Source organism: Ylistrum balloti, unplaced genomic scaffold, assembly GCF_031769215.1.
Source record: "Ylistrum balloti isolate Yb309-2 unplaced genomic scaffold, AGI_CSIRO_Ybal_v1 Utg371338, whole genome shotgun sequence".
In the NCBI taxonomy this organism is placed as follows: Eukaryota; Metazoa; Mollusca; class Bivalvia; order Pectinida; family Pectinidae; genus Ylistrum; species Ylistrum balloti.
Genome location: NW_026782711.1, coordinates 176,271 through 203,302, shown reverse-complemented (window position 1 = coordinate 203,302; position 27,032 = coordinate 176,271). Strand labels below are relative to the sequence as shown.

Genomic DNA, 27,032 nt, shown 5'->3' with positions numbered 1-27,032 from the left:
GACAAAATGAGAGGGATTCAATTTGCTAGTTAAAGGCTGGTGTTAAGACGTCATCGGAAGGCCTCATGTGCCTCTTGCATATTTGCGACGCTTTTAAAACGTTCCCAGTACTTAACGACATTTTTATTTCTCACTAAGTCGGATCGTCTGTCTATGAGCCTTCCGGAATATTTTAAAATTGCAAATTCAGAGCTTTAGATGGCTGTTCGACTCAGAGAAGGTATCACAATACTGAAGTCGCCAGGAGGACGTCTAGACACAATAAATTACCCAATCGTAATATTAGCGGATTATAGGCTGTGTGCCACTACATTGATGTCGCCATATGCAATAGATTATCAGAAAACATCTTTCCGCTGTTGTGTTTAGAATATTTGCTGGTGATGTATTCCTTCAGTGGCCCTCGGTTTATGTATGCACAAATAGAACGCAATATCTCATACGTGAGGGTGTGTAATTATTGACATTTACATCTTAGCTGTCAGTAAATCTACCAGATGACAAAGTTCCAATAAACCGACAGGTCTAAAGGTCGCCTAAATCCAGCTCATCTGCGTTCTCAAAAGGTGGAATGTTATTCTAAGTAAGGATCCGTCTCTTGAATCACACAGTGCCGTAGATGAAAGGGTGAATAGTTCAAACTTGTATCAGCCTAAGATATCGAACTGTAGCAAAATGATCCTGAAAGACCTAGATGATTTGTATAACTGCATGTCGACTGATGTAGAGTTAAAGATATCTCCGATAACTCTGGGTTTTGAGCAGTCGATATTTCTTGGAATATTTTGCAACATGAGTAAGTTCAGAAGGAGCGACAGAAAAGTTTTATTCAGACACATAAAATATTAATTTTCCTTATTATCAATTTAGCTAGATGCAAAAATGTATTGTTAGACATGAATTTGGAGACGAGAGTCAAACCAGTGCTATTACGATAAAATATATGGCCTTATCTTCGGTATATGCACAGAAACAAACACACTACGCCCATTCTGAAAAGTGATTGACATATTAATGAAATTCAAACAAATCTAAGATTTTTTGCTAGAACTGTCTCTTACATGTTCTTAGCCAATGAAAACACTTCTTTCAATCTCTGATGATGAATAATCTCCGTCCATTTTCTAGTCGAGTTGTCGATAGATTTGGGTCAGGATGTAGGCCAAGGTATACGAAAAACCTTTGCCGAGTGAATATACCCGATTGTTTATGTTCATCTCTGAATGGCAAAGGTACATGCTTTTGTGTACCACAGCAGATCAATAAAAAAAGACATTCTACAAGTGACAGGAGGCTCGTCCAAAAAAGGCAACACGTTCATTTTAAATGGGGAAATAGCTGTAGAATTCGTATATAGACATATCCATTTTAAGCAGACGACAATGCCATATGACAAATGAATATATTTAGTTATAGTATTATAATTGATATTTGGTTGCAGAATATCAGGTTATCTATTGTAACTGTGAATATATTTCCCGACATGCCGTCATTACGGACAAACTCACGCTTGCAGTGGTGAAAAATAAAATCGGAATATCTCTCTCTGTTTTCTATCATCATTCTCTCCATCTAACAATTCGTCGACACATTTGAATATTTCGTTATACATTTCTCCAATATAGAGGTCAATCATCTGATTCAGCTGAAAAGATGGCCACCATATTTGAGCTATCGTTTGAACGATTGTCGTGGTAACCGCTTGCATACCATTATATGTTCATGCCTATGGAGATGTACTAATCAGCATCCTTTTCTATGTTTCTATATCTCAAATCCAGCACCCATAACAGACCGTCTTGAATAAATAAACAAGTTCAGTCTATATCTTAATGCTAGCAAAGCTTAAAAAGAGAACACGGACATATGATATGAAGCCATTCAGAGCCTCGACTTGAATCAGAAATCTCGGGATGTCGCTATCAAATAAACCTAAACCGGAACCCATACATCCGCTTCCTGTCTTGCCCGCGAACTGTACGGCAGCAAATCGAGTGGACCTTTATTTCATTTTATATCAGACTTATCTTACTGGAGCCGAGCAATGTATCCTATCCTACAGTTTCTGATCTGAAGATTTAAACTGATACTGTGTATTTAACACGTCCTGTGGTCGTAGTTCTGGAACCATTGTACTTTAATTCACCGAAGTGTTTGGAGTTGGGATCGATGGCAATACTCGGTGTGGATCGCTATATTTTATGTAGGAGAAATGTGATCCCCAGGCAAGTAATGAGCAATATGAATTATTTACTCCACAATGTGTGTTCTGTCATAGTTACTCTTACTTTCTGTTTACCCCTGACTACGTGAAGCCTGTAAAGTACAGGCTAATCCCTGCCGAGCCTTAACGTATATTACCGGGACAAAGCACAGGGATAGAATATAAAGCATGCTGATGTTGATGTAAAACAGTATTTCTTCATCATGCCTTCGAGTCAATGCAAGTCGGAAAAAGACAAATATGACTATAAAAAATGAAATGTTTTTCCAACATACAAAAATACATTGATTGATTTGCTAAATTTTATCAATTTATTTTATCAATATTAAATGGTTTGAAAGTGAGAAAAAACAATCAGATGCATTGATTTTGTATTATGTAGATAAAATCTCAAGTCATATTTTCAGAAATCGAAAACTTGACAAGGCTTTGCGCTGAACTTTTTACATAGGTCTGACTACATTACACAGAGGTGATAGGTTATAAAAATCATCGTAAGATGATCGTTTTATGTCTATATTGCCTGGTAAAGTTATAGATAATCTCGGAGAACATAAACTTCAAGTTCTCCGCATTTATATTTGTGTCTGGAAAAGTCCACACCTCAAACTTGGAACAATAATCAAAATGACATCGCCAAATGGACAAGGTTCCCTATCGATTATTGTCATGAACGTCTACACCACTGCCGTATGGTAGCATGGCTCTCTGTAATTTGGTTCTCTCTCGCCAGCGGGGACATTGTGACCTCTGACCTCGGTCTCATGCCATTGTCACAGCCAATCAACATTCCAATCTACATGTCATCTGCATCAGACAGGTCGAACGGCATTTTCGTCAACTCTAACATACAATCATGCAGCATACTACTACTGTCAGAAATCATATCCAACTGTCTACGTTAAAGGTCGTGCCAAAATATTGAAAAAAAAACCAAATGAGCAAAAACAAACATAAAAAGGACAAAAGCAAAAGCAACAAGGAAAAACGAAATCCATTAAAAAAGTATATAAACAAGGGGCCTATAGGGCCTGTATCGTTCACTTTGCTTTATTGGCTCCATTTTAGACCCCGCTCCTCTCACCCCAGAGGGTCGAGACCCATAATTTATACAAAATTCATTTTCTTCACCCAAGAATCCAATGATTCCTACATGAGGAGATGGCTTATATTTGTTAAGAATTTGCCTGATTTTCTATATTAGGCCCCGCCCCTCGGGCCTCAAGGGGCCAAGATTCACCATTTATGTAGAATTTGGTCAACATCTGTTCAATCGTTCATGAGTAGTAGCGATTTTTATGAAAGGTGGATGGACGGACGGACGGTCGATGGACGCTTTCGACCCTGATAACTAAAACTAGTAGAAAATATCTGAGCCAAATTATGTGAACTAGTTCCATCATTCAATATATATCGTTATGTGAATTGTTAACGATGTTTGACACAAGCGTTTTTTTTCCCTTGACATTACAAGGGAGCTTTTTTCGTAAATCAACAGAAGAAACTTGTATGACGTGACACAATTTGTTATCAACATATACCTCGGGAGCTTAAATAAAAACAGAATCGTATTTTATCTTAATTCCCGTACAAATAGATAAAGCCCGGGTATTCCAGAAGCGTAAATCGCTTTTGCTAAATCAAAGATCCAAGAAAGTAAAAATATTCATCATCATCTTAGAATGTTTGACTAACCTTTATGCAACAATTCAAATTCACGAAACAATTCACGAAACAATTATTTCACTGTACAATGCTAAACTTTCTTTATCAGATTTTCTCAACACACTCCATCTCGAATTTATAAGACGGAAGTATGTCATTTAGTTTAAATGCTAGCTCCTTTAAAATTGATAATAGAAATTGTTTACAAATGCTGTTTTAAAAGTACAGGTATTGCATATTTTACTAAGCAAACATTAGACGTTTATTCAAAACATATTAAGCTTTCCAAAACAATCAAGATATCAATGAAAGTGTGGCGAATTCACTTTCTTAAGTAGCAACTTCAAAAAATATTGATAATCTGGTTTATCATATTTCCTGTAGTGCATTCACATTCAAATTATTGAAGTTCAGTGGTATTTTATCAGGTCTTCAAAACATGATAGTGCCACATTTCAACCTTTGCATGGAAAACAGAAAAGCTTCGAACAGCCATTATTCTATTTCATTAGGATTTAATATATACGATGATCTGTTCGTTATTTTTTTATTATTTACATGTGAATACAAATACGTCACGATCTTGTCAAATCCTGATCTCTGTATCGGTTAAATGGCATCAACCCACCTGGATGTAATTGAATAATCAGGGCAAGGTTATCGATCGTTTTGTTGCTCGCGCAAAATGCTCAATAAATCAATTCTTACTAATTAGACTGAAAGAATAGATACAACTGTCATATTTTCACTAATATATATATGTAAGTGGATAAAAATCTCCCCCTCAACATCTCAGTCTGTCATTCTGTCAAACAGATAGGACAAGAACTGCTCGAAATAGGATAATATGGGGAATCCGTCGCATGGCCAATATCAGCTGTTGGAAATTCAAATATTTAGATAAATGTTGAATAACGTTTTAGTGTACCTTGAATTCGGAGGTATGTGTACATGTATATACATATGTACCATAATTCCTTTACAGGAATTTTAAATATATTTGCGGTTGGACTGGGAACGGTTTTTGAGATAATGTAAATCACCTTTTCTATATTTTTTTTTTTGGAGATGAAACGCAGTTGTTAACAATAGATAGACAAATTGACAAACTGACGAATGTTTTAATATCCTATACATACATCGCAAAAACACCATACAGAATTGACATTTAACACAATATGAATAGTTTATATAATTACGTAATCAAAGTTGTCCTAGTTTTCTTGAAGTAAAACATTCCACTAGAGTATAACCATTTTATATACGTCTTCTTCTAATTATCACAAATAATCACTTTTTTGTAAGTCGTTGTACACTTTAATGCCCAACAAGTTTGAATTAATTTTGAAAGAATTTGTATATGACGTATGTCCTTTTATGTCTTTAAGGAATATTCGATGAATTAAAACATTTGGACGTTGAACCTGACTTTGTGACAAATTCTTAGTTTCGATTGAGCATTATGGAGCTCCTGGGAAATAAAATACCTAAATTTCAAAAACACGCGAAATCCGTTAAATGTTAAGTACGAAAAAATGGTACTTGTGAGTCAAATCGATCTCATGTCAACTCTGAAAGACTTACAATGTCATTGTTGACGTAGTCAAGTTCGTTCATTTCACTAAATACCAACCAATGTCAAGGTCTTCGGTTACAGTTATCTCTTATAGATATCTCGTTAGGGAACAATATATATACTATGATGATACCACGTCTCATTTAATAAGTTCAAAATATGGATATTATAATACTGAAACATGCCAACAGAGTTTTCTTGTAAAATTTTAAAAAGCCGAGCATTATAAGCTAGATACACTGTAATGTACCGACGAAAACCATGGTATTTTAGTGTAGTATTTACAGTAACTTAAGATAACATGAAAGGTACAGAAAAGGTGAATGGAATATTGAGCCGGATGACAACAGTATAATAATAAAGATGTACAATGAACAATAACGTTTTGATACATTGTAAATTATATATAAATGTCGTGGAAGTGTGTTGTAATCCTCATGCCATTAAATCGTAAGGAGTTCGGCAAGCTGAAGAATTAGCAGTAAATCACAAACCGTTATCTGTCTCATACATATTGTATGGTTTCATAATGGGCCAGTGCACCTCACCATCTAGATTTTCAAATTTCTTTTCGGATTTTCCTCAGTTGCCTTCTAAGTTTTACATTTAGGCTCCTAGCATCGCCGACGAGTTCTAGATGGATTAAACAGCTGTTTGGTGCAGTTTAATTCATTGTTTGGCTCTACTCCGTCTTATCCAAATTTGTGTCAAACGGTGCTATTCATTTGCGTGTCTTTTGTACAATCTCATTAATGGAAGAAAATCTCATTGTCGTGTATGTAGACTATACTGGAAAGTAGATTAGATATCGACTTGAGGTGACAACTATCGAATATGTAAGATCTTTGTACATGTAATCATAAAAGAACACTACTGTGGAAAATGAAACTGAAAGTATTAAACATTATGTCGGTATTAACTAAATGAAGTGGAAAACAATTTACGTATAATAATTGGAAAATATCAAAACAAACGTATAAAGTTAAACACATACACACACGAACAAACAATGTATCAATATGTAAAATTAACAAAAGACAAGTCATATATACCATGTGCCAAAAACAAGACAGTGGTACAAACTAGCAAAGGAAGGTCTAGTTGGTAAAACTGCAGCTGTGAATAGTTGAAGTAGGTTCAGTTGTTTTATATAGGTAAAAACAAATAAATTTTACAATGTAGAATGAGGGGTATTTTACTTTCATTTCTATAATTATTTCGGATAGTATGTCATCAGGATATTAGCGCTCGTATTAGACAAATATAGATTACACCAAGACATTAAAGAAATAACAACATAATAAAGGCAACAAACTAGCAGACTAATGACTTTTAACGGTCGTTATTGAATGCAAAAGAAGGGAAAATGCTCCACGGAGATAATTAAGTTTTACAATCAAACAGCGGCATGAAACAGGAACTCAATATTACTCATATTTGTTGGACTAAGAGCATTAAAGCAAATCTTCAAGTTCATACACTACATTTAAAACAGGAATGATACTGGTTCATAAATGCCATGGAACAGGTTACCAACGGCATTATTAGTTTGACACTCACATCATTTCGACAAATTATCGATTCCCAAATGGTCAATGACAACACCACCAATGCTTGCTACGGAACACTTATAAAGCACATCTGATCAGCGTAACCATGTATAGCACAAAATGCTCGTTGCGAAAAAGTTTACGAGCATACATATGTAATAGAGGTAAAACAAAACGTAAACACCAGGTGTACTTATGGCCATCAAACAACCTCCGACTTCATCAATCATAAGGGAATATAATTTTTTTATTAGAGCATTATGACGACGGTAACACCTTTGCATAATTTCCATCAGTCTACATCTCCAAAAACACTGTGTTGTGAGTTTGTATGTATGTCAGTTTCTGACACCTTGCACGAAAAAACATGATATTGAGAACAAGCGAATTTACTGCGACGTGTAAACATCATATTCTAGGATGCAGGTATGATGCTCTTTAGAAGTGGCAATTCTACAATAGGGAAATAATCACGTTTGTCATACAGCTTTGTAAAATGCTATCCCTGTTGATTTGGAAGTCTGAAAAGATCGCAGTAAGAGAGTAATGGAAGGAGTCCAATCCGGGTGGGTATATACGATAGCAACAAGGACCTTTCGAAGTCCTTCAATTCCAACTTTTGGATATGTTGACGATATATTGTCTTCAAATTACAAGCAATCTATATACCAAGTGCCCTGAAGGGAATCTGACACCTGTCTCAGATTTTTTCAGTATCTCGCCAAATAATGCTGCATTTTGTACTAATTAGTACCAACTTTTCAGATATTTCAAAAAAAATTCTGCCCTTGGTACAAAGTATAAAATACTTTTTTCAGCATCTCACCAAATGATCTGCCTTTGACACACGGTATCACAAGATAAGGCTGCCCTTGATACAAAGTATTACATATTTTTTTCCGTATCCTCCCCACTAATGCTGCCCTCAGAACAAAGTATTACAATAATACCATCCTATATACAAATGTATTGCTGCACGTCTCAAACATCAAGCTGCATCTTCTAAATCGTCAGTTCACGATCACACATTGGTGTACAATGTCTCTACATTTTCACGTCATTTCAGTATACATGGATGCTTCCTCTAACTCTCCATATTAACTGAGCAAAGATCCTCCTCATAAGACTAATTCCAAGTACATTAACACGTTTTATTCGCTTCCTTGGTAATTACATTTCCTTAGAAACGCCAAGTGATTCCTTCGTTGATGTGACTATCATTAATATACACTATCGTCACAGCTTCAGTAAAGATTGGGACACTTGGCAGATTATTGAAATGATACCATCCACAGGATGATTTACCTTAAACTTTATCAAAAACGACAAGTTGGCAGTAGTTATTTCGTTATCAAATCATCTAAAATACATTGAATGGGCCTCAACACATAACGTAATTATAGGAGGGGTGAGGAGGAGAGGCGGGAGAGACTAGCCTTTCTGGGAAAAAACTTTCAGTTCATTAAGAAACAGAAAATTAGATACACAGTAAACTAAGAAAGTCTATAAGACATATGGACATTGAGAAGGTTGAAAAATGACACGGGAGTTTTCCCTAAATCAAGACAGACCAGTAGCAGTGGAGAAAGCTTGAACACGCCGTCACAGACAAACAGTCCTCTAACCATGATAGTGCATTTGGTTGCATTGACGCCTAATGCCAAGAATACTGGAATCGACAACTATTAGTTAATTGAAACAAAAAATGAGAAATGATCATACCAAAACACAAATTATAGTCATGATTAGCAAAAACGTTTCAAATTAATAGAAAGCACAAAATATATACTAGTGAATAACATCTTTGAATATATAGTTTGATGGTAATATTTGAAACGAAGATTGCGTTCACCCCCTCCTTCCCAAATAGTATGAACATAAAACTGTATTTGGCATTCTTACGTGTCCTAATAATTATGTTGCAGTATTTCACATTTCTTTTTTCCTTTTTCTTCTTTTTTCATTTTTTTTTTTTTTTTATAAAAGTCGTTTATTGCACATTGAGATCTTATTACAAGGTGATGCGACTTTCAATCAGATTTCACCAATTTTTCTCCACATTTTTTTATCTTGGATTTATGTATTTTCCTGAATAGAATAACCATGGAAATAAATGAAAACGATTAGGACATTTTTACAAGTATTCCTTGTGTAGACTCTCCGATCGACAAACTTTTTTTTTTATTTGTTTTATTTTTCACATGTATTTCAAACATATAAATACTAAAGACATCAAACAACATAAATGAACATCCTTACACACTCCATTACACACTCCACATCAACACCCTTGTATTCTGATCACTACTGAATCACAATTTAACATTCATCATACACTCATACAATCTTCATTTCATACTTATACAATTACTATACAATCCTTCACACATATATAATTGTTGCACAAACATTATCTTCACTGTTCTACAATTGTTACACTCCTAATACATATCAGCACCATATAATCATTTTCATGTAACTTTTAGATAATATAAGATTCATTCTTTACAAATAACATATATATAAACTTGATTCTTTTCCATTAACATTTTACACACACACACGCGCGCACGCACGCACGCACACACACACACACACACACACACACACACACACACACACACACACACACATCCTTATGCATGACCATGAGCACAAATCAACACAAACAGTGGTAAGAGAGAGAGAGAGAGTTGTTCACCTTCATGGGTAGCAATGCTCTTTTGACATATATAATATTCCCTGATTGACCCAATTACAGCTGTTAGATTTAAGGCTCTGTGCAGGCATCTTGTTTTGTATATAGAAAATTTATTTAGAATCAAAATTACATTGTCTACCTTGTTTATTATATCCATTCTATTGCGTATAGAGATACCAAAAATAAAACTTTGTTTATTAAATGAAACAGGGATAAGGAGAGCATCAAACAGGGTTTCCAAACTTTGCATTACACTCTGTGTTTCATGACACTCCCATAAAATATGAGTAATTGTTTCCCTTTCCATGTTACATAGATTACACATTGGAGTGTTGGTAGCACCAAATTTGAACAGGAAAGAATTAGTTGTTAAAATATTTTGTACTATTCTTTATTGAAACCATTGCAATTTAGTGTTTGTTGTAACTTTAAAAGGTGTGATATAAGTGTCGCTCCAGTTCAACTCATTACCTTCAAATATTTTTCCCGTTTTTATTTGCTGGTAGAAGTAACACATCTACTAATCATTAAATTATACAGGTCCTTGCAGCCTTTTGTCCTATTCATAAAAACTGCAATATTAATAGGAACTAAGGGATGAATTATTACTTGTTTATCAAAGTCACTATTGGATTTCTGTAAGTAAGCTGTAATGGCCGAAATTATCCCTTGATATTCAAGAAAATTAGTTCTAACTCTGTACATCTCAGCAAATTCTCAAAAAGTGTAGAAAGACAAAGTATTTTGATCTTTTACCAAATCATTAACGATTGTTACACCTTTGTTATACCACTCTTTATAAAATACTGGCTTTTTTCCTATAGTGAAATTGTTATTATACCACAGTGGCATTTTTAAAAAGAACTTTTCTTGCATTTTCTTAACCCTGTCAGAATCATTTAGCCTTAGCCAAGCTTTTAACACATCTTTCCAAAAATTATTTTTACAGTTATTTAGACACTCTTGAATGTACCCACTTCCACATACTAACATTTTATTAAAGTCAAATAATGATTTGAAAATTGATGTCCACTTTGATGACTTATGTAACAGTCTTCTTATCCAACTTAATTTCAGGGAATCAATAAATATCCTAATATTAACTGATCGACAAACTTGTTAATCTGGTATAATATGGCGAGCATCTTACGCTAATAAGCATTTTGTGAGAATTACAATTTGACTATAAATGAAGTCTGCCATGATTATATAACTTATTTTGTTAAGAACTCTAAATAACCTTTGAGATGTCAATATTTTGATATCGATAGTGACCGACGACTTGTTAACTTGGTTGACATTTATTTATATTCTTACACATAAAAAATACCTATAAATTGTTTAACATGTACACTAATGATATAAATAGTTGTACAAGAGAATGTAAGGCAAAATGTAAGTATTGCGACAAGTATGTGTGTTTCTACTTGTTACAATAATCTAGAGTACGAAGCGGCAGGTTTAACGGACAATGAAGACAGGATTAAGTCGAAATCGCCTAATAGGGATCTTTGCTAATCATATATCTTTTCTGTGCTGATTTTATACATAACGGTGAAATGATAATTATTTCACTTTATTGAAGAAGACATTACTGTTCTGACAAATTGTTTGAACATTTATTCTAAACCGCACGTGAACAAACTTAACCATAAAAAGTAACCCTTAACATATCTCTGTATATCAAAAGAGGTACAAATCAAGACATTTCTATTGATTGTTAGGTTTTAGCTGCTATAACGCAATCCTTAACACAAGCTGATTATTCATATACCAGAAAAAAATTGTCGCAATACAACATTATAATAGCAAAATGAATATCTTACGCAAAGTACGGATATAACTACAGAAATGTATGTCAACAATATATGGAACAAATAGATAGTATTATATTTTCTACTTCAATCTCATTTCATATTTTCAATAAAGGAATATATAGCCGATGAGGTGTCTTTAAGTTTGCCAGATACTACATTAACCTTGTCAACAGCGTTGTTTTATTGAGTTTATTTTCCTTGACATTTTTTTTCTGAACAATATTAGATGTCATGTTCATGATATTTGATATGTATTGCAACTAATCTGCCGTAAACACCAATTCCACACATGCTGCATCAAGGTTAAATGCAAGTTAGCTTTCTGCTCAGAAAAAACAGTATTCAATGGATAAAATTATGTGTTACATTTATTGCCGAATTTAATCAAGTGTTTTTTTTGTTTTTTATGTTTTAATATCCTGATTTAATGGGTTTTATTGTATGTTTTAGATTAGCATTGATATTGCATTTGTCATGTTGGTCTTTCGGGGTTTCATTGTAGCAATTCTTTAACAAAATTAAGGTCTCAAACTTTTATGTCAAGCATCGGAATGGCTTACTGATTACTGTATCTTCAACCAGTTTGAAACATGTAATGTATTTGAGTCATCATATTTTCTTATATATGTAGAAGATTTACAAGCCACTACTGAGATCTCGGACGTTTAATATATATACATCGCTCGTTTGTTTGAGATCTCGGACGTTTAAGATATGTATATCACTCCTTTGTCTGAGATCTCGTACGTTAAAGAAATGTATATCTCTTCTTTGTCTGAGATCTCGGACATTTAAAATATGTTTATCGGTCCTTTGTCTGAGTTCTCGGACGTTTAAGATATGTATATCACTCCTTTGTCTGAGATCTCGTACGTTTAAGATATATATATATCTCCTTTGTCTGAGATCTTAGACGTTTAAGATATGTATATCTCTTCTTTGTCTGAGATCTCGGACGTTTAAGATATTTATATCACTCCTTTGTCTGAGATCTCGGACGTTAAAGAAATGTATATCTCTTCTTTGTCTGAGATCTCGGACGTTTAAGATATGTATATCTCTTCTTTGTCTGAGATCTCGGACGTTTAAGATATTTATATCAGTCCTTTGTCTGAGATCTCGGATGTTTAAGATATATATATCTCTTCTTTGTCTGAGATCTCGGAGGTTTAAGATATGTATATCTCTTCTTTGTCTGAGATCTCGGACGTTTAAGATATTTATATCAGTCCTTTGTCTGAGATCTCGGATGTTTAAGATATATATATCTCTTCTTTGTCTGAGATCTCGGAGGTTTAAGATATGTATATCACTCCTTTGTCTGAGATCTCGGACGTTTAAGATATTTATATCAGTCCTTTGTCTGAGATCTCGGATGTTTAACATATATATACCGCTCCTTTGGCTGAGATCTCGGACGTTTAAGATATTTATATCACTACTTTGTCTGAGATCCCGGACGTTTAAGATATGTATATCGGTCCTTTGTCTGAGATCTCGGACGTTTAAGATATGTTTATCGGTCCTTTGTCTGAGTTTTCGGACGTTTAAGATATGTATATCGGTCCTTTGTCTGAGATCTCGGACGTTTAAGATATGTATATCGGTCCTTTGTCTGAGATCTCGGACGTTTAAGATATGTTTATCGATACGTTTAAGATATGTATATCAGTCCTTTGTCTGAGATCTCGGACGTTTAAGATATGTATATCAGTCCTTTGTCTGATTTCTCGGATGTTTAAGATATGTATAACGGTTCTTTGTCTGAGATCTCGGACGTTTAAGATATTTATATCTCTTCTTTGTCTGATTTCTCGGATGTTTAAGATATGTATAACGGTTCTTTGTTTGAGATCTCGGACGTTTAAGATATGTATATCTCTTCTTTGTCTGATTTCTCGGATGTTTAAGATATGTATAACGGTTTTTGTTTGAGATCTCGGACGTTTAAGATATATATATCGTTCCTTTGTCTGAGATCTCGGACGTTGGTACTTTGTCTTAACTGTGTGAAAGTACAACTCTCATCTTATTATGCACCTGATAAGAAAGAAACACGAGTTTCATAGCCTGATGCACGCTAAAACCAGCTTTTAAAATATTTAACACTTCATTTTTTTCCTTAACGTGTTGATATGTAAAACTCGCCGGTTTTTACAGCGGTGCTTGCCATTTTGATAGTCACGTGATCTTAGCTACATGAGATATTAAACTTTCCACGCCAGCATTGATAATATACAAACATGACCTGTACAATACTAAAAATCCCCTTACAGTGTATATGTTACATGTTTCGAGATACTGACATTCCATCCTCACTTCGCTGAAACATTCTTTTCTTTATTTGATAGTTGTTCAAGTCTTCATATTATTGATGAGTGTCACCAATTCAAACCAAACTCTCCAAGATCTAACCATTCTTTAAGCTATAAAAATGTCACTAGGTTGCTCAGATCCAAACTAGAGCCAATTTATAGCTTCCTCGTGATAAAAGGTGAAGGTGACGTACGGACACGCCCTTCCTAGGGCTCTAAAGAAAACATAAACATGATAAAATGCAGGATCGGTCTCCCTTTAACATCGCTTTAACTATCTTCGCCTAAACCGTTTGCTGGAATTAAAGTCTCAGTTAATTAAGAATGAACGTCAATGAAATCGGAAAAGACAATGTTTTTCCAAATGAGATTCTATTAAGACACGGACTAGAAAACAACCAAGTGTGTCATTCGTGTTAAATAAGAACGAACAATGATTGACAGGTTTCATTGGAAACGTTCGAAATTTAAAAGGACACAATGTTTAAGTGCGTAACTTTTAATTTGTAGTTATTGCTGGTTGTAAATCATAAATACTACCCTTCTTATAGACCAGCCTCTAGGATCGTTATCAATGCCATCTGTCGACTGGAGGTAGTAACACAAGTGTCTGGACCTAGACTATGGGAACCATCTAATCGCAAAACCAAGAAGTATTAATACAGATTGATAAGTTTAATTGTCAATTTCTCAACAGAGTTAAAGAAGCTAATAACATATCTTATGATATCGCATTTTGAATGACATTGAATTTACATAGATATGTGTCGATTCTAAATAACCAATTGTTTTCATGGGTATTATGTAAATAAAAACAAAAAAATTGTTCAAACCTTTTTATGTACATGTTTGAGTCAGCATATGATAGTGTATAAAGTATATGACAGCCTGAATATCCAAGAAAAGAAACAACAAAATGCTGAAAGACTTCCTAACTTCTCTTCTGATGGAACCTTAAATTCAGTTTCAGATTTTTTTTCAAGCCGGGTAATATTTGTTGTTATCACTGACTTTATTTTTACTGTTTTTTAAATTTAAGGTTCTCAAAAAGTATAACCGAATGCATGTGTTAAAGACTGTCTCATCATTGGCATATTCTTCATGTAATAACACATTGCAGCAAGTATTCATGGATTGTCATCTTTATGATCGTAGATATGAACAAAGAAATAGATTTGCGCATGTGTGGGGGTGTTTTTTTTTTATCTATCAAGAATTCTATATTATTAACATATATTTGATTGTTTTATGAATATCAAATGCAGTGTGTTAATTTGTTCAATAATTAAATAATAAAAAAGTTATGTATGGACTAAGAAAGTGACTGAATAATGATATACAGCACTAGATTAGATAGGTATAGTAGAGTAGAAATGTACCACCAGGTCCACACGTTCTCTGACGACTATTTGGTGCAGAATGCCAATCACTTTATACCATAGGAGCGGCTGACACTCGTCATCACGTCCTCACATGGACCAAACAATCGATCTATTTAGACAGGGGCTACATATATACGCTTATATACAAATTAGCATACTTTTTTCTACGGTCATGGTCAATTATATATTACACACCTTTCACAACAGTCACGTAAATAATCGGTGTCTTCGGGTTATTTTCCAGAAGCGCCTTAATATATATTGATTAGTGTTTTATGGCGTTAGCAGCTCTTTATATCGAAATAGTGCTTGCGACGCTCCCCTAAAGAACATTACACTTTTAGGAAAACAGCTTCTAATTGATACAATACATCCACAGTTTCATTGAAATACTGACGGTTCATTCTTGAAAAACCCTTTTAATACAAAGTTAGGGTTAGATACAGTAGGGAAAAGAAGGAATGAAACAGCATCACACATTTGGTTCGTCCATCTAACACTCATTAAAGATGAGTCTTTCTTAACGAAATGCGATGTTTGTGATGGATTTCAATTTCAAATACATTGTATATTTTTAAAAAGTTTTATTTTTCGTTCACTTAAAATGTATTCTTTAAAAACGTTAAAATCTCTTTTCTAGTATCTCTTATAAAAATTAAAGATGTCTGTGAGCTAATTCGTCCTGTGTTATTTTAGTGGTGAAAGTGTAATAGTAATGTGTACTACAGAAGTTCACATCAATAATTATCTTGGATTCACCATAATTCCGTTCAGGTCCCCGTAAGAAATCCAAAGAACAATCTGATGACGTATGTGCCAATATTGGCTGGCAACAATACCGTACATGCGATGATTGCGTGAAAGAAAGCCTCCTCAATGAACAAAGGATTAGAACTCTGTCTAAGCTAGCACGGCACGTTACAATACGAGTTTTTTTTTTAATCTGTGTGTGTTTTATTAATTTTCCATGTCCTATCATTAAAAATGCTTCAAATACATCAACTTTAATAAGAAATTCGTAATTCACAACTCCATCCTATGCAAATATCAGACAACTAAATTTCCAGTACAATTGATACAAAAAAATTTTTACAGAAGGATGTTAAATATACAAGATACACGATATTGTGACGTCGACAATTAATTTCTAACACAAATGTAATCACCATCTCATCAGTAAACACAGTTTAGGATAAACGTTGAGATAAAGCATGGTAATTTACATGTTATTCAATAACATACACATCTACGATGCGTCCTCTACTCACTGGAATATGGTATGTCAAAAACATTCTTAAATCCATTCATTAAAATGGAATTATTTCACCGTCGGCCATGACATGCATTGAAACTTAATGACACCATTTCTGTATCAAGTATTGTTTGAATTTTTTTTTTCAACGTTGTACTGAGACAATTGCCACAAATGGCAGCATTACTTAACGAGAGTGTCGTTTCATTTCGATAACAAACAAACGAAGTTTTGTAAGGAATCTTCAATACAAACGCAAATTACCTGTTCGAGGTAGCTCATTGATGGTGATGCACTAATCCGTGATAGTTAGGAATGCTGATGGAGTTGTATGTTGTATGAATGATAAGATATACCTTAATACAATATTCATATAAAGATAGACCTTGTCTAAGAAAGTAGAACAATAGGTGTATCACGAAAATTATATTCAAAATCGGATGTATCTTGATTTCATTAAGATAGTGCAAAATAAGTTGATGAATTATCCGATTTTTCACGGTAACTTATCATATTTTACCTTTCGTGGTGAATATCAAGCATTCCTGCAAAACTTTATTTTGTGTATCAAATATATTCGCCTTTTTTTGGGGGGGGGGTCACTTTTTTGGATAAGGCTGTGATTAAATAATGTGTCTTATTCTGATAAAAGATATAGCAACTTCACGTAAAAAATATACATAAGCTTTCACGAAATTAAATGCAAATTGCACCATAAAACACGGAAATTATTACGGCTGGTATTCAAAACCAGTATCATCAATATGCTCTCCGCAGAATGGATCTGACACCTTCCGTGACAGTAGAAGACTATAATCAAATAGCATGAGGTATGACAAATTGGAAATTGCCGAATCGCCAATTTAACTGTCAATGTTTGTTCAAAGCAATCTTGCAGGACAATGACACGCAAACTTCAAAAATCCGATCGAGTTTGTTTAAAGCAATGAGTACGTCTTGTTCTAAGGGCGAAACTATATTGATACGTTAGTATACTGTGGATATGGAATAAATTGGTAATAGATAGCTTTTTGCTTCTGAAATGTGAATGAAATGACGAAGGCATCCAAACGAAATGAGACTGATACTTTGATTGTTAAAGTCTTCACGATTGGAAGGAAAATCAATGCGAAAGCTTTTACTTCTCCTTCCAAAGCAAAATGACTGGAGAGCATGGCTGTAATAGTGGATTTTTACAATGTAAATACAAAATCAAATGTACGTCCTTCAACTTAGTGGAGTGAACACGATTTTTAACAAAAAAGAAAACTATAAAGAGGGCTAGCTATTTATCATTAATCCCATTTGTTGATTTTTTGCGTTATATGATTATTAGTGTCAAATAGATGGTAATAAATGATTGAAATAATCCTTTTAGGACTAAGATGCGATGCATATTGAAATGTATTTATTTTTCGTATTGATCTTTTTAAAAACACATTAATTTATATCATTTATGCGTTCTTTACGCTCCAACATGTCACCTTTTTTTCGATTTACTGTCTGGAATGTTTATTTGAAAGTGAAATCGACTAAAGATATATATTGAATGTGCGAGTTCTGTGTCGTACTTTTGTATTGACCGTTCGGGAATGTTTTGACAGGTGCCCGTGCCATCAATAGCACATAAACAGGACATAATTGATCTTGCGCTTTGACGATCCTAGCTCGGAAAAGTCAAAGGTTACCTCTCTTATAAATCTATCTCGCGGGGTCCATATATATCTGTCTAACAAGATCTTACACCATTAAGAAACTTCTCTATCTTGTTCCCTTATTTGTTTATTGACAATTTTTTCAAGATTTTAATTAATCACAAACAATTACACTTTATGATTTTTTAATCAAACGCCATTACTCGTTATTAAAAAGATAACCAGTAGTGTTATATTACAATTTAAGATATTGAAAAAATAACATAAACTCATAATAAAAGTAGTGTTAAGCATCTTTACAGTGTCGCAGAGCAGTAAATTAAACATATACTTTCAAATAAAGCAATGTTACCTACAGATATGTAACTGATCTAGTCATATGAATCTGATATATAGGTGTAGGAATCTCTGACGAAGTTATAACTATCAAAAATACGTCATCTTGTCTGCCTTATTTCTTTGATACCCCTGAATGTATACCCCTCTACGACGATACAAAATGATTCACTGTTGAAAGTCTTTTCCAGACACCTTTCAAATTTCAACCCTAGACTACTTCAACTTACTTTGAAACTTAACGCAATTAGTTTGACGTTTTAATCTTATATAATTTTTATATGTATTTACCTTGTACTGGGTTCCGTGATGGTTACTGATGTCAATCATACAACATATGTAGAACTTGTCGTTCAGCAACATACCAAAATTCACACAACCATAGGAACCCAGCCGAAAGCCTAATTCATGACATAGATGCCACCGTGAGACAATTCTGGGAGGATATTCCCAGACGAGCTAATAAGATATATACATTTCTTCGCTTAAACAGATTAGGTCTTCACGATATTTCTCGTCACTTTATAATACATTTAAACCCCAACCGTTTCCTTTCAAATCTTTTATCTCTACACCATGTGAATTTAACAGAAAAGAACTTCTTTAAGTAAAGATGATTACCTGTAAAGGCATATTCATCCAGAATTAATTCGATTCTTTTCGTTGTATCATGTTAGACTGATGCCGCGATAGTCGAGAAGATTTGTGTGGCATGACAATGTAATAGGACACAGATGAAATCACGTGCATTGATTACGTAAACCACAGAATATGATCGCGTGACGTAAAATCTTAGAATAAGATTTACTTACCTTGTCCATGAAAAACCACACACGAGTAAAATATAAGCCATACACCAGAAATAGGTAGCGTCATCTTGGCCCACATCTGCATTTTGTAACTAGAAAATTGACAATCGTCCACCTGCCTCCGTGTACATCCAGTGAGATCAGACGTTAACTAAGTCTACCGATGATCAGCGTTAAAAGCATCCCAAGTCCAACACCTAGGTAAATCCAGATATCAAATCAATGTCTTTACAATGTTATCCGATCTGTTACAGCGAATCCTTCTTCCGTAGTTGTAGCTCTTTCGTTCTATTAGTCCACCATGTGCTTGGTAATACCTCTTTGTTTATGTATTTCATAAAGGTGTTGTTGCGTCGGCGGGACAAATTGGAGTCTTAATTTTGGTCAACGGGGCGAAAGAAGTGTGTGAAAATTCTTTAAACACTCTCTGATACAGATTCTTAAAGAAAGACAAGTTTTTTCCTTGAAAATCAGAGTGAGATCTACCACTGAGATTAAAATTGGAGTCGGAAACGACGCGTGATAGCCGGACCGATCGATGGATGTTGAGAATGTATAACGGTACATATGTTAGCAATAAACGCGTGTGTGAGAAACGTTGGATGCCAATCAACTGCTAATAATGTGATCGAACATTGATACAGAGATGGGCCTGTCTACAAGTGGGAGGGAACAAATACCGCCGCTACCACCAATCGGGACCAAGCAGCATTTTCCAAAACCCGGCACTGTTCTCTAGTTACAGTAAAATCAATGTGACTATAAACGAGTCACCAGTTTGTCCCTAACTTGCCTAACCGCCTGTGTGTAGCTGATGGTATACTTTTCCGTCAGTGCCAAGTGTACGTAAGGTGTCTAGGTACCGAGGTCATAATTAAACGAGAGACCCGATGGATGTATATTTCATAGATAATGGAAATAAAATACTCGGACCACTAATTAGCTGAGATTTACCTCCTCTTCATCTCCGAGAATATATCACTGTAGATAAAACTCTTCCTATCGACTATTGAGCGGCTTCGGACGTCTTTTCTCTATATACTAACCTAACAGAAAAGGACCGCCCCTCTGGCTATTCCAAAATTGATAACACTGACCACAGCACAAAATCAATTTCCGGACAATGGGCATGATACATCTTCGTCTTAATTATCACGTTATTTTTGTGATACTGTACGAGTTCTTATTCATATAAAAGGTTGATAAAAAACCGAAAGTTATCAATAGTCCTGCATCATGTTACTCTGTTTACATATTTAATGAACAATTTCATACCAGGGTTATATTTTACAGTTGGCATTGGGACAGGGTGTAGAATATTAAGAACTCAGACATATGTTGTATAAAATCCTCGTTGTACTCTATTGTGTTTACATTACTGGTATTTGTAAAGCAATCTTTCTCATCTGGCTGATTCTAACCTGTTCATCATTCGGATCACCTGTACACGTTTTTCGGATGTAAGAAAGATTGTCAACAGGACCATCGTTTCAATAAACAAACAAAGAATGGATACTGCAGATATTGCATTGTGTACATGCAGATGTAAATACTAGTTATGTGAATTCCAAACGTAAATATGATAAACGTTGTCTTGCAGAGGAGGATTTTCACCAATGAGTACATATATTGAGAATTTAAGGTCACCTGAAATCAACTAGACATTAACATTTATGGTGTTAAGAAAACGCTGTTGGAGAGAGAGAGAGAGAGAGAGAGAGAGAGAGAGAGAGAGAGAGAGAGAGAGAGAGAGAGAGATGATGAGAGAGAGTGTTTTTTTTATAAATAATAGATAGGTCATGACAAAACACAGTTTAAAAACTTTGAAAAGGAGAACAAAACTCTGGGAAGTACCAACTATTTAATTACTAATGTATAGGTGATTTTAAACTCAGGTAATGTCATGTCCTTGGCAATTATAAACACCAGAAAGTAAGATATTGTGTGGTGGATGTGACGACCACAGAACTTGTCTGTAGGGACGTGATCAATGGGGGTGCGGGTGGGGGTGGGGTGGGGGGTGAGAGAGAGAGAGAGAGAGAGAGAGAGAGAGAGAGAGAGAGAGAGAGAGAGAGAGAGAGAGAGAGAGAGAGAGAGAGAGAGAGAGAGGTGTAGTTGCATATTGTCTTTATGATAGAAGGGTTCGTGTTCTTAACAACACCCTTTCGCTTGGTTCAAATGAACACGTTAGAGAGATTCACATGAAACTTTTTTTATTGAAGCTGCTGTTGCCGGACCTCTGAAACATGACGCATAACTGATATCTTTGAAACTATCATACTTAACACATCTGTTAGTTTTTGCTGTCATGGCAACACATGCAAGTGGTAAAAATGTTGTACATTTAGTCCTAACTAGCATATCGAGTTATGGCTGTACCGTCAAGAATGACGTTTTTGGTTTTGGTGAGACCGTTCTTAATCGCTCCAAAATGTTATAGTTCATTAGACATATTTCGACAATTGCACAAACACATTGCAACAACAAACAACAAACTGCTTATTATTATGGAAAATATATTGATATTGTCTTTTTCGTTGTTTTAGATATAACGATGTACTGTTGAATTTACTTAAGTTATGAAGACGAGTCATACAAATTAAACGAAATTCGGCACTTAAAACTTTCTGTGGCCTGACAAATTTTGACCTAGCGTTTGATAGATGAAATAATACCTTTCTGTCATGACGCCTAGTTTAACTGTTTGCGTTGCGTTCAGTTGTTGTATTCCATTTATACTAAGGTACATCAGTGTCGTAAGGTCTGGCACTAGATTCCGTCCTCGACGCTGTTCCGTCCGGTTTAGTTGTCTGACCGAAATACCACCTATGTACATTTATTTCGCAAAACAAATATATGTCTTGCACTGACAGTCATGCAGACTTTGTATTTACATGTGTGTCATCTCTCTAACCTTTGAAAAAGAAGCATTTTGTGGTATTGCCGTTCGACAAACACTGAAGTGTGGCGTAGTTTCTCACTTACAGTAAGATCAAGATACATCACAAAATTGGTTGTATAACTTAATGATTGTCAAGTCGCGCTTCAATTTTGCTGAATTACTTTCGATCGATCTTCTAAAAACATTCAGAACTAGGTATATTTCCTTTCTTGTAACAGGTTGCAGATCAATGAAGATTATTCGGGAATAAAGCTGTAAAACAAATGCCACTGCATGTTTGCAGTATCGGAAGTCTTCAAAATATCGATATCGTTTTTATAGTTTTAGCTACAGGTGAATAGACACATAAGTTCATTTACCCTTTTACAACAACTGAGAAACGAAATATTCGAGCTTATATTAATCACTCTTCTTAGCACGATGGAAGCGTAAGGGGTCTTACTGTGGGAGGAGACCGGAGGGCCCGGGGAACCCATAGTGGTCGAGTACCTTAAACGTTCGTTCCGAAAATCGAACACCGGACGCTCCCCGAAAGGCGAGTGTTAAAAATACGTTTGTGATATATGCCAATTTGTAACCTCGATCGTCTATGCCTAGAAAGTTGTCGTTCAGAACAAATCTGTAAGGAAAATTACAATTTGGACGATCATGTTAATATATACAGAAATTGTAAGTATGTAAAGAGGAAGTATTATCACCATTTGCGATAAACATTTTATGGACCTGGATATTGTCGATACAAAAATAATGCACTGTATACATCCACTTAAAATTGCATGTATCATGCCAGGTCAAAACGCCAACCTTCAAAATTACATGCAACATGCTGGCTGTCGGTGCGACCAGCTGCCTGCAGCTTTAGGCAGGCGCATGCAGCTGGTAGGTGTCAAATGTTTCACCAGGATCTATATGTATCAGTAGACAGACATGTATCGTCGATGACTGCTTCATATGAATGCAGAGGGTTTGCTACCTCGAGCGGGTCACGTCACGAGGTCAAACGATTTTATCAGCCGTAATGATAGTCTTAAACAGGTCATCTAGGACTTAGTCTTACATATGTCCACATTTCGCCGTCAAAGATACGAATTTGCTCAAAATCGGCATTGGGTCTGTTGCGGTAAAAGAGTATTAAAATGTTCAGGTTTTAAGTAGTAGCTGCCTGGGCAACACCTTGCTAACTATTGATCTATTCCAACTTAAATAAACATAATTGATATCTGTTTGATATATTTGTAACATATCTTTTCTGAGCTGAATGGACAAAAACCTTGATTGATATCAATCGGTTTAATGCATTAAAGCTTCATACTAGGTGTGGCCAATCGAAAAGGTGATATCTGACCCGACTTTAAGAAATCAATGTTCTTAATCGATATTGTGTAATCCTCAATTACTAATTTAGTGTGATATATGTTCAAGTCTAACACCATAGAGTACTCTGGTAAATTCCCGATCGTGGCAAAACTGCTATCGAAGGGAGTCGGGAGGCCTCGTCTGATCCCTCGACCAGGAAAGGTCGTCGCGATATCCACATTTGTGTTCGGCGTTCTACAGGTACGACGTGCTAACTCTCGTTGCCAATGGTTTGTCAGTGGGTGACTATTCGACCTAACCCATTGCTCGTCAATCCATGTGCTATAAAATACGCAACTTCAGCCTTGCAGTGAATACTATTTTCGCTGAAATATTCGCGATAGTCACGATCTTGAGGCCTGTTTTTGGATACGTCCATTGATTCTAATTCGTGACCTGCCTCCCACTGTTACATTTTTACATTCCAATTAACCCCGTGATTTTTTGTGGAGTCTAAATCATAATATAGGTACAACCTAACCACATCCAACTATGGTGAAATTAACAATGTATAGTCAAGGACTTTTGTTGACATCTCAAACCATTACTGTGATAACCATGTATACGATATTAGTAATCTGGTCTAGGATTATTACTACATATTTAATAGTAAGACCGTGGTCATTGGGACAACTAGTACATCATTGACCAGAAAGAAACTACTTTCGCCTTTGTTTCCATAGCTGGTCTCTGCTGCTTAACATAACCATATATTTATAGATTATGCACATATATTTATCTTTGGTGCTCCTGTTTTTATCATTATGGTGCATATGACTGTCGTTTGGACGCAGTTCACTGAATTGCAAAAAGCTATAACGATAATTCCATCGCATTGTCGAAAGGTTGTCTTTTTCTGATATCTATTTTTGTTTTGAGCAAACCATGTATTTGAAAAATATGTTGGGTTGTGCAATAAGTATTGTTTTTAGTAATACTTGCACATACATGTACATTGTAAATATAAACTACAATAAAACAACTGGTATGTTTATTTCTGTTTTGACATAAAATAATCAAAATAACAACGCATCGCTTTTAAAACTAGTACCTATAAAGCTGAGTGACAATGAACGTCAATCTTCAGCTGTAAGCAGATTGACTGGACATTTCTCTAAGTCTATATTAGGGGAAAACAGAAGCTGCGTCTCCAGGCGATATCGGTTTCAGCTGCCTTTGACAGCAAGAGTCATTGCTTCTATCTTAGTTTGCTTTGTAATTTGTCAGCAGTCAAACACATTATCTATATATCTATTCATGCACTTCAGTGGTAGGCGTTCTCGGGTCAACTTTTCTCACCAAAGCATGTCTCGGATGAAATATATACTGTAAACACATTGATTTCCTTGATGGGATTTATTTGCTTTGATATCGTTTGCACTTGCATATATGTTGAAATCGACGAATTAACATTTCAACGAATAACTATCGAAATAGTAAAACAGTTATTACGTATTAAAAAAAATTCACAATGTTATAACTTAAACTTGACTGGATGAAGCTTGGGAGAGACGGACTATCCTGCAACATTACCAAACGATCTTAACTTTTATTTCAACCTTGTCATATTATGGATTTATAAGAAAAAGCCTGTTTTTTTTTTGTATTTGATGATATGTTTTATCTCTATCTCCATCATTGCAGCATTAATTCAAAGAACGATACCTCATTGGGCAGCCTGATGTTGGTTCCCAGTTCTAGTTCCTAGTTTCGTTTAAAAAACGGAACTAGAAAGTACATATTAGTTCCGGAATTCTAGAACCCGGAACCTACAGTCTTTCACATAGACATTAAAACTAAAATAGATTTTTTTATAAAGGAATGTTATAGGGAACACGCAGTCAAACTCCAGATCCGTTTTGCCTTAAATGGAACTGGGAATTAGGAAACTTGGAACCAACTTCAGGCTCCTATGCTGCAATGATACATTGTACTTTAAATTTCTCCACTGCTAACTATCAATTGCACTAAGGCTAACAAAAGTGTAAAGGCACGTGACTAGTGTGGCTTTGTTTTGGATCTATCTAAAGGCAGTCTAAATGCATGATGATATATATATATTGTGACGTCAAAAAGATAGATTTTGTAAAGTATCACAGATATGTGATAAATAGGATCCATTCCCTGAGATTTATAAAACGTGTCAAAAGAGGTTTTTAACACGACGTAACATCAGGAGAATGAAGATGAATCATCGAATCGTTTAACGAATCCCATGTCAACAGAAATTCATGTCAGATACCAATGTTTGTATCTTTCTGGAGAAAACTGGCCGCTCTAATTGTAACTAATTTCACATTCGAGGCAGACCAAAACAATCACGCTTCATTAACTAGTCACCTGATTGAATAAGTGTGGAAATTATAAACACGAATGTAGTCGTTCATATTTTCAGATTTTTTTTCAAGTTTTTCTAAAAATGAACCTGAAATATTGGGTTTTTTTTATATCTAATCTTCAAATCAGAAACTTATAAATAAAATTCCCTGATGATATTGCAAATCGATATGGTTACTGACGACGAAATCCAAATACATGAATGATCATTACAGCTGTTGATTACTGAAGCATTAACGTTAACAATGAGATTCACCAACAAGTTACCATGGTTGTCTTGGTTATGTGTGATTTATCATCTCTACCTGACGTATCTACGCAACACTGTAGTCTTAATGTGACTCATCCTCAAGAGCAAATTATGATTATTTCCGCGGAGATCGTCACCAGTTACACAACCAGCTATCGGGTCAGACATATTTACAGATTGACCAGTATGTTTAAACAGAAGTCGACCTCACACCTTAACTGTTTGTTGAGAATAAAATATCTTTTGAATCAAATTTGTGTAAATGACTCACCCGTTTTTATGAAGTTTATTCAATACAGTGTCCACTCATCGGCCTGTGAGACAAACAAACACAACACCGGAAGTATCACTGAAAGATATCGATTCTGTGGTTATAATTGCACTGTCCAGTTTTACTGACCACACACTGGCCGAAATTATAATGGCTTGACGTCTTTGATCACCGCAGATGGTCAGTTTATAAATTAGGACTACCAGGATGAATCGATAACAACAATGTCGATTTTATGGATTATTCTGTCGTGTTATATTAAAATCAAATTGTTGGCAAACGATTTAAATTGATATGTTCTTTCTGTTCATGAAGATTTTACAAGAGACACAAATAAAAGCAGCACTTTAGAATTTGATTTTTAAATATATATATAGATATAGAACACATATTGATATAAATCAACAGTGCCGTAGATTGTCCTTATGGGGCTTTTTACTGAGACAACAGACATATTACAATCTAAAACCGATAATGGCTTCAAGCGACTTATTTCAGTTTAATTATTGTTAATTCAACCGACAACCACAAATGTCGGTACAAAAAGGTCAAATGCATTATTTCTAAAGAAAAATAACATAACGAAAGAAAATGTCAATGATTACAGACAAAATTGAAAGTAAATGCCGACTGG

The 27,032-nt window shown here is 34.9% G+C and overlaps 2 protein-coding genes across 2 annotated transcripts in view; one reads left to right on the top strand and one right to left on the bottom strand.

Moving 5' to 3' along the window:
- Positions 1-19,367, bottom strand: part of LOC132562049 (limbic system-associated membrane protein-like) — a 107,273-nt gene extending 87,906 nt beyond the window's left edge. The window contains exon 1 of the mRNA XM_060226772.1: positions 19,286-19,367. Coding sequence (XP_060082755.1) covers positions 19,286-19,367 — 82 coding nt within the window. The remainder of the gene's footprint in view (positions 1-19,285) is intronic.
- A 3,600-nt stretch (positions 19,368-22,967) lies between these two features.
- Positions 22,968-27,032, top strand: part of LOC132562079 (uncharacterized) — a 79,580-nt gene continuing 75,515 nt past the window's right edge. Inside the window, exons 1-2 of the mRNA XM_060226809.1 lie at positions 22,968-23,063; positions 23,607-23,741. Coding sequence (XP_060082792.1) covers positions 22,968-23,063; positions 23,607-23,741 — 231 coding nt within the window. The remainder of the gene's footprint in view (positions 23,064-23,606; positions 23,742-27,032) is intronic.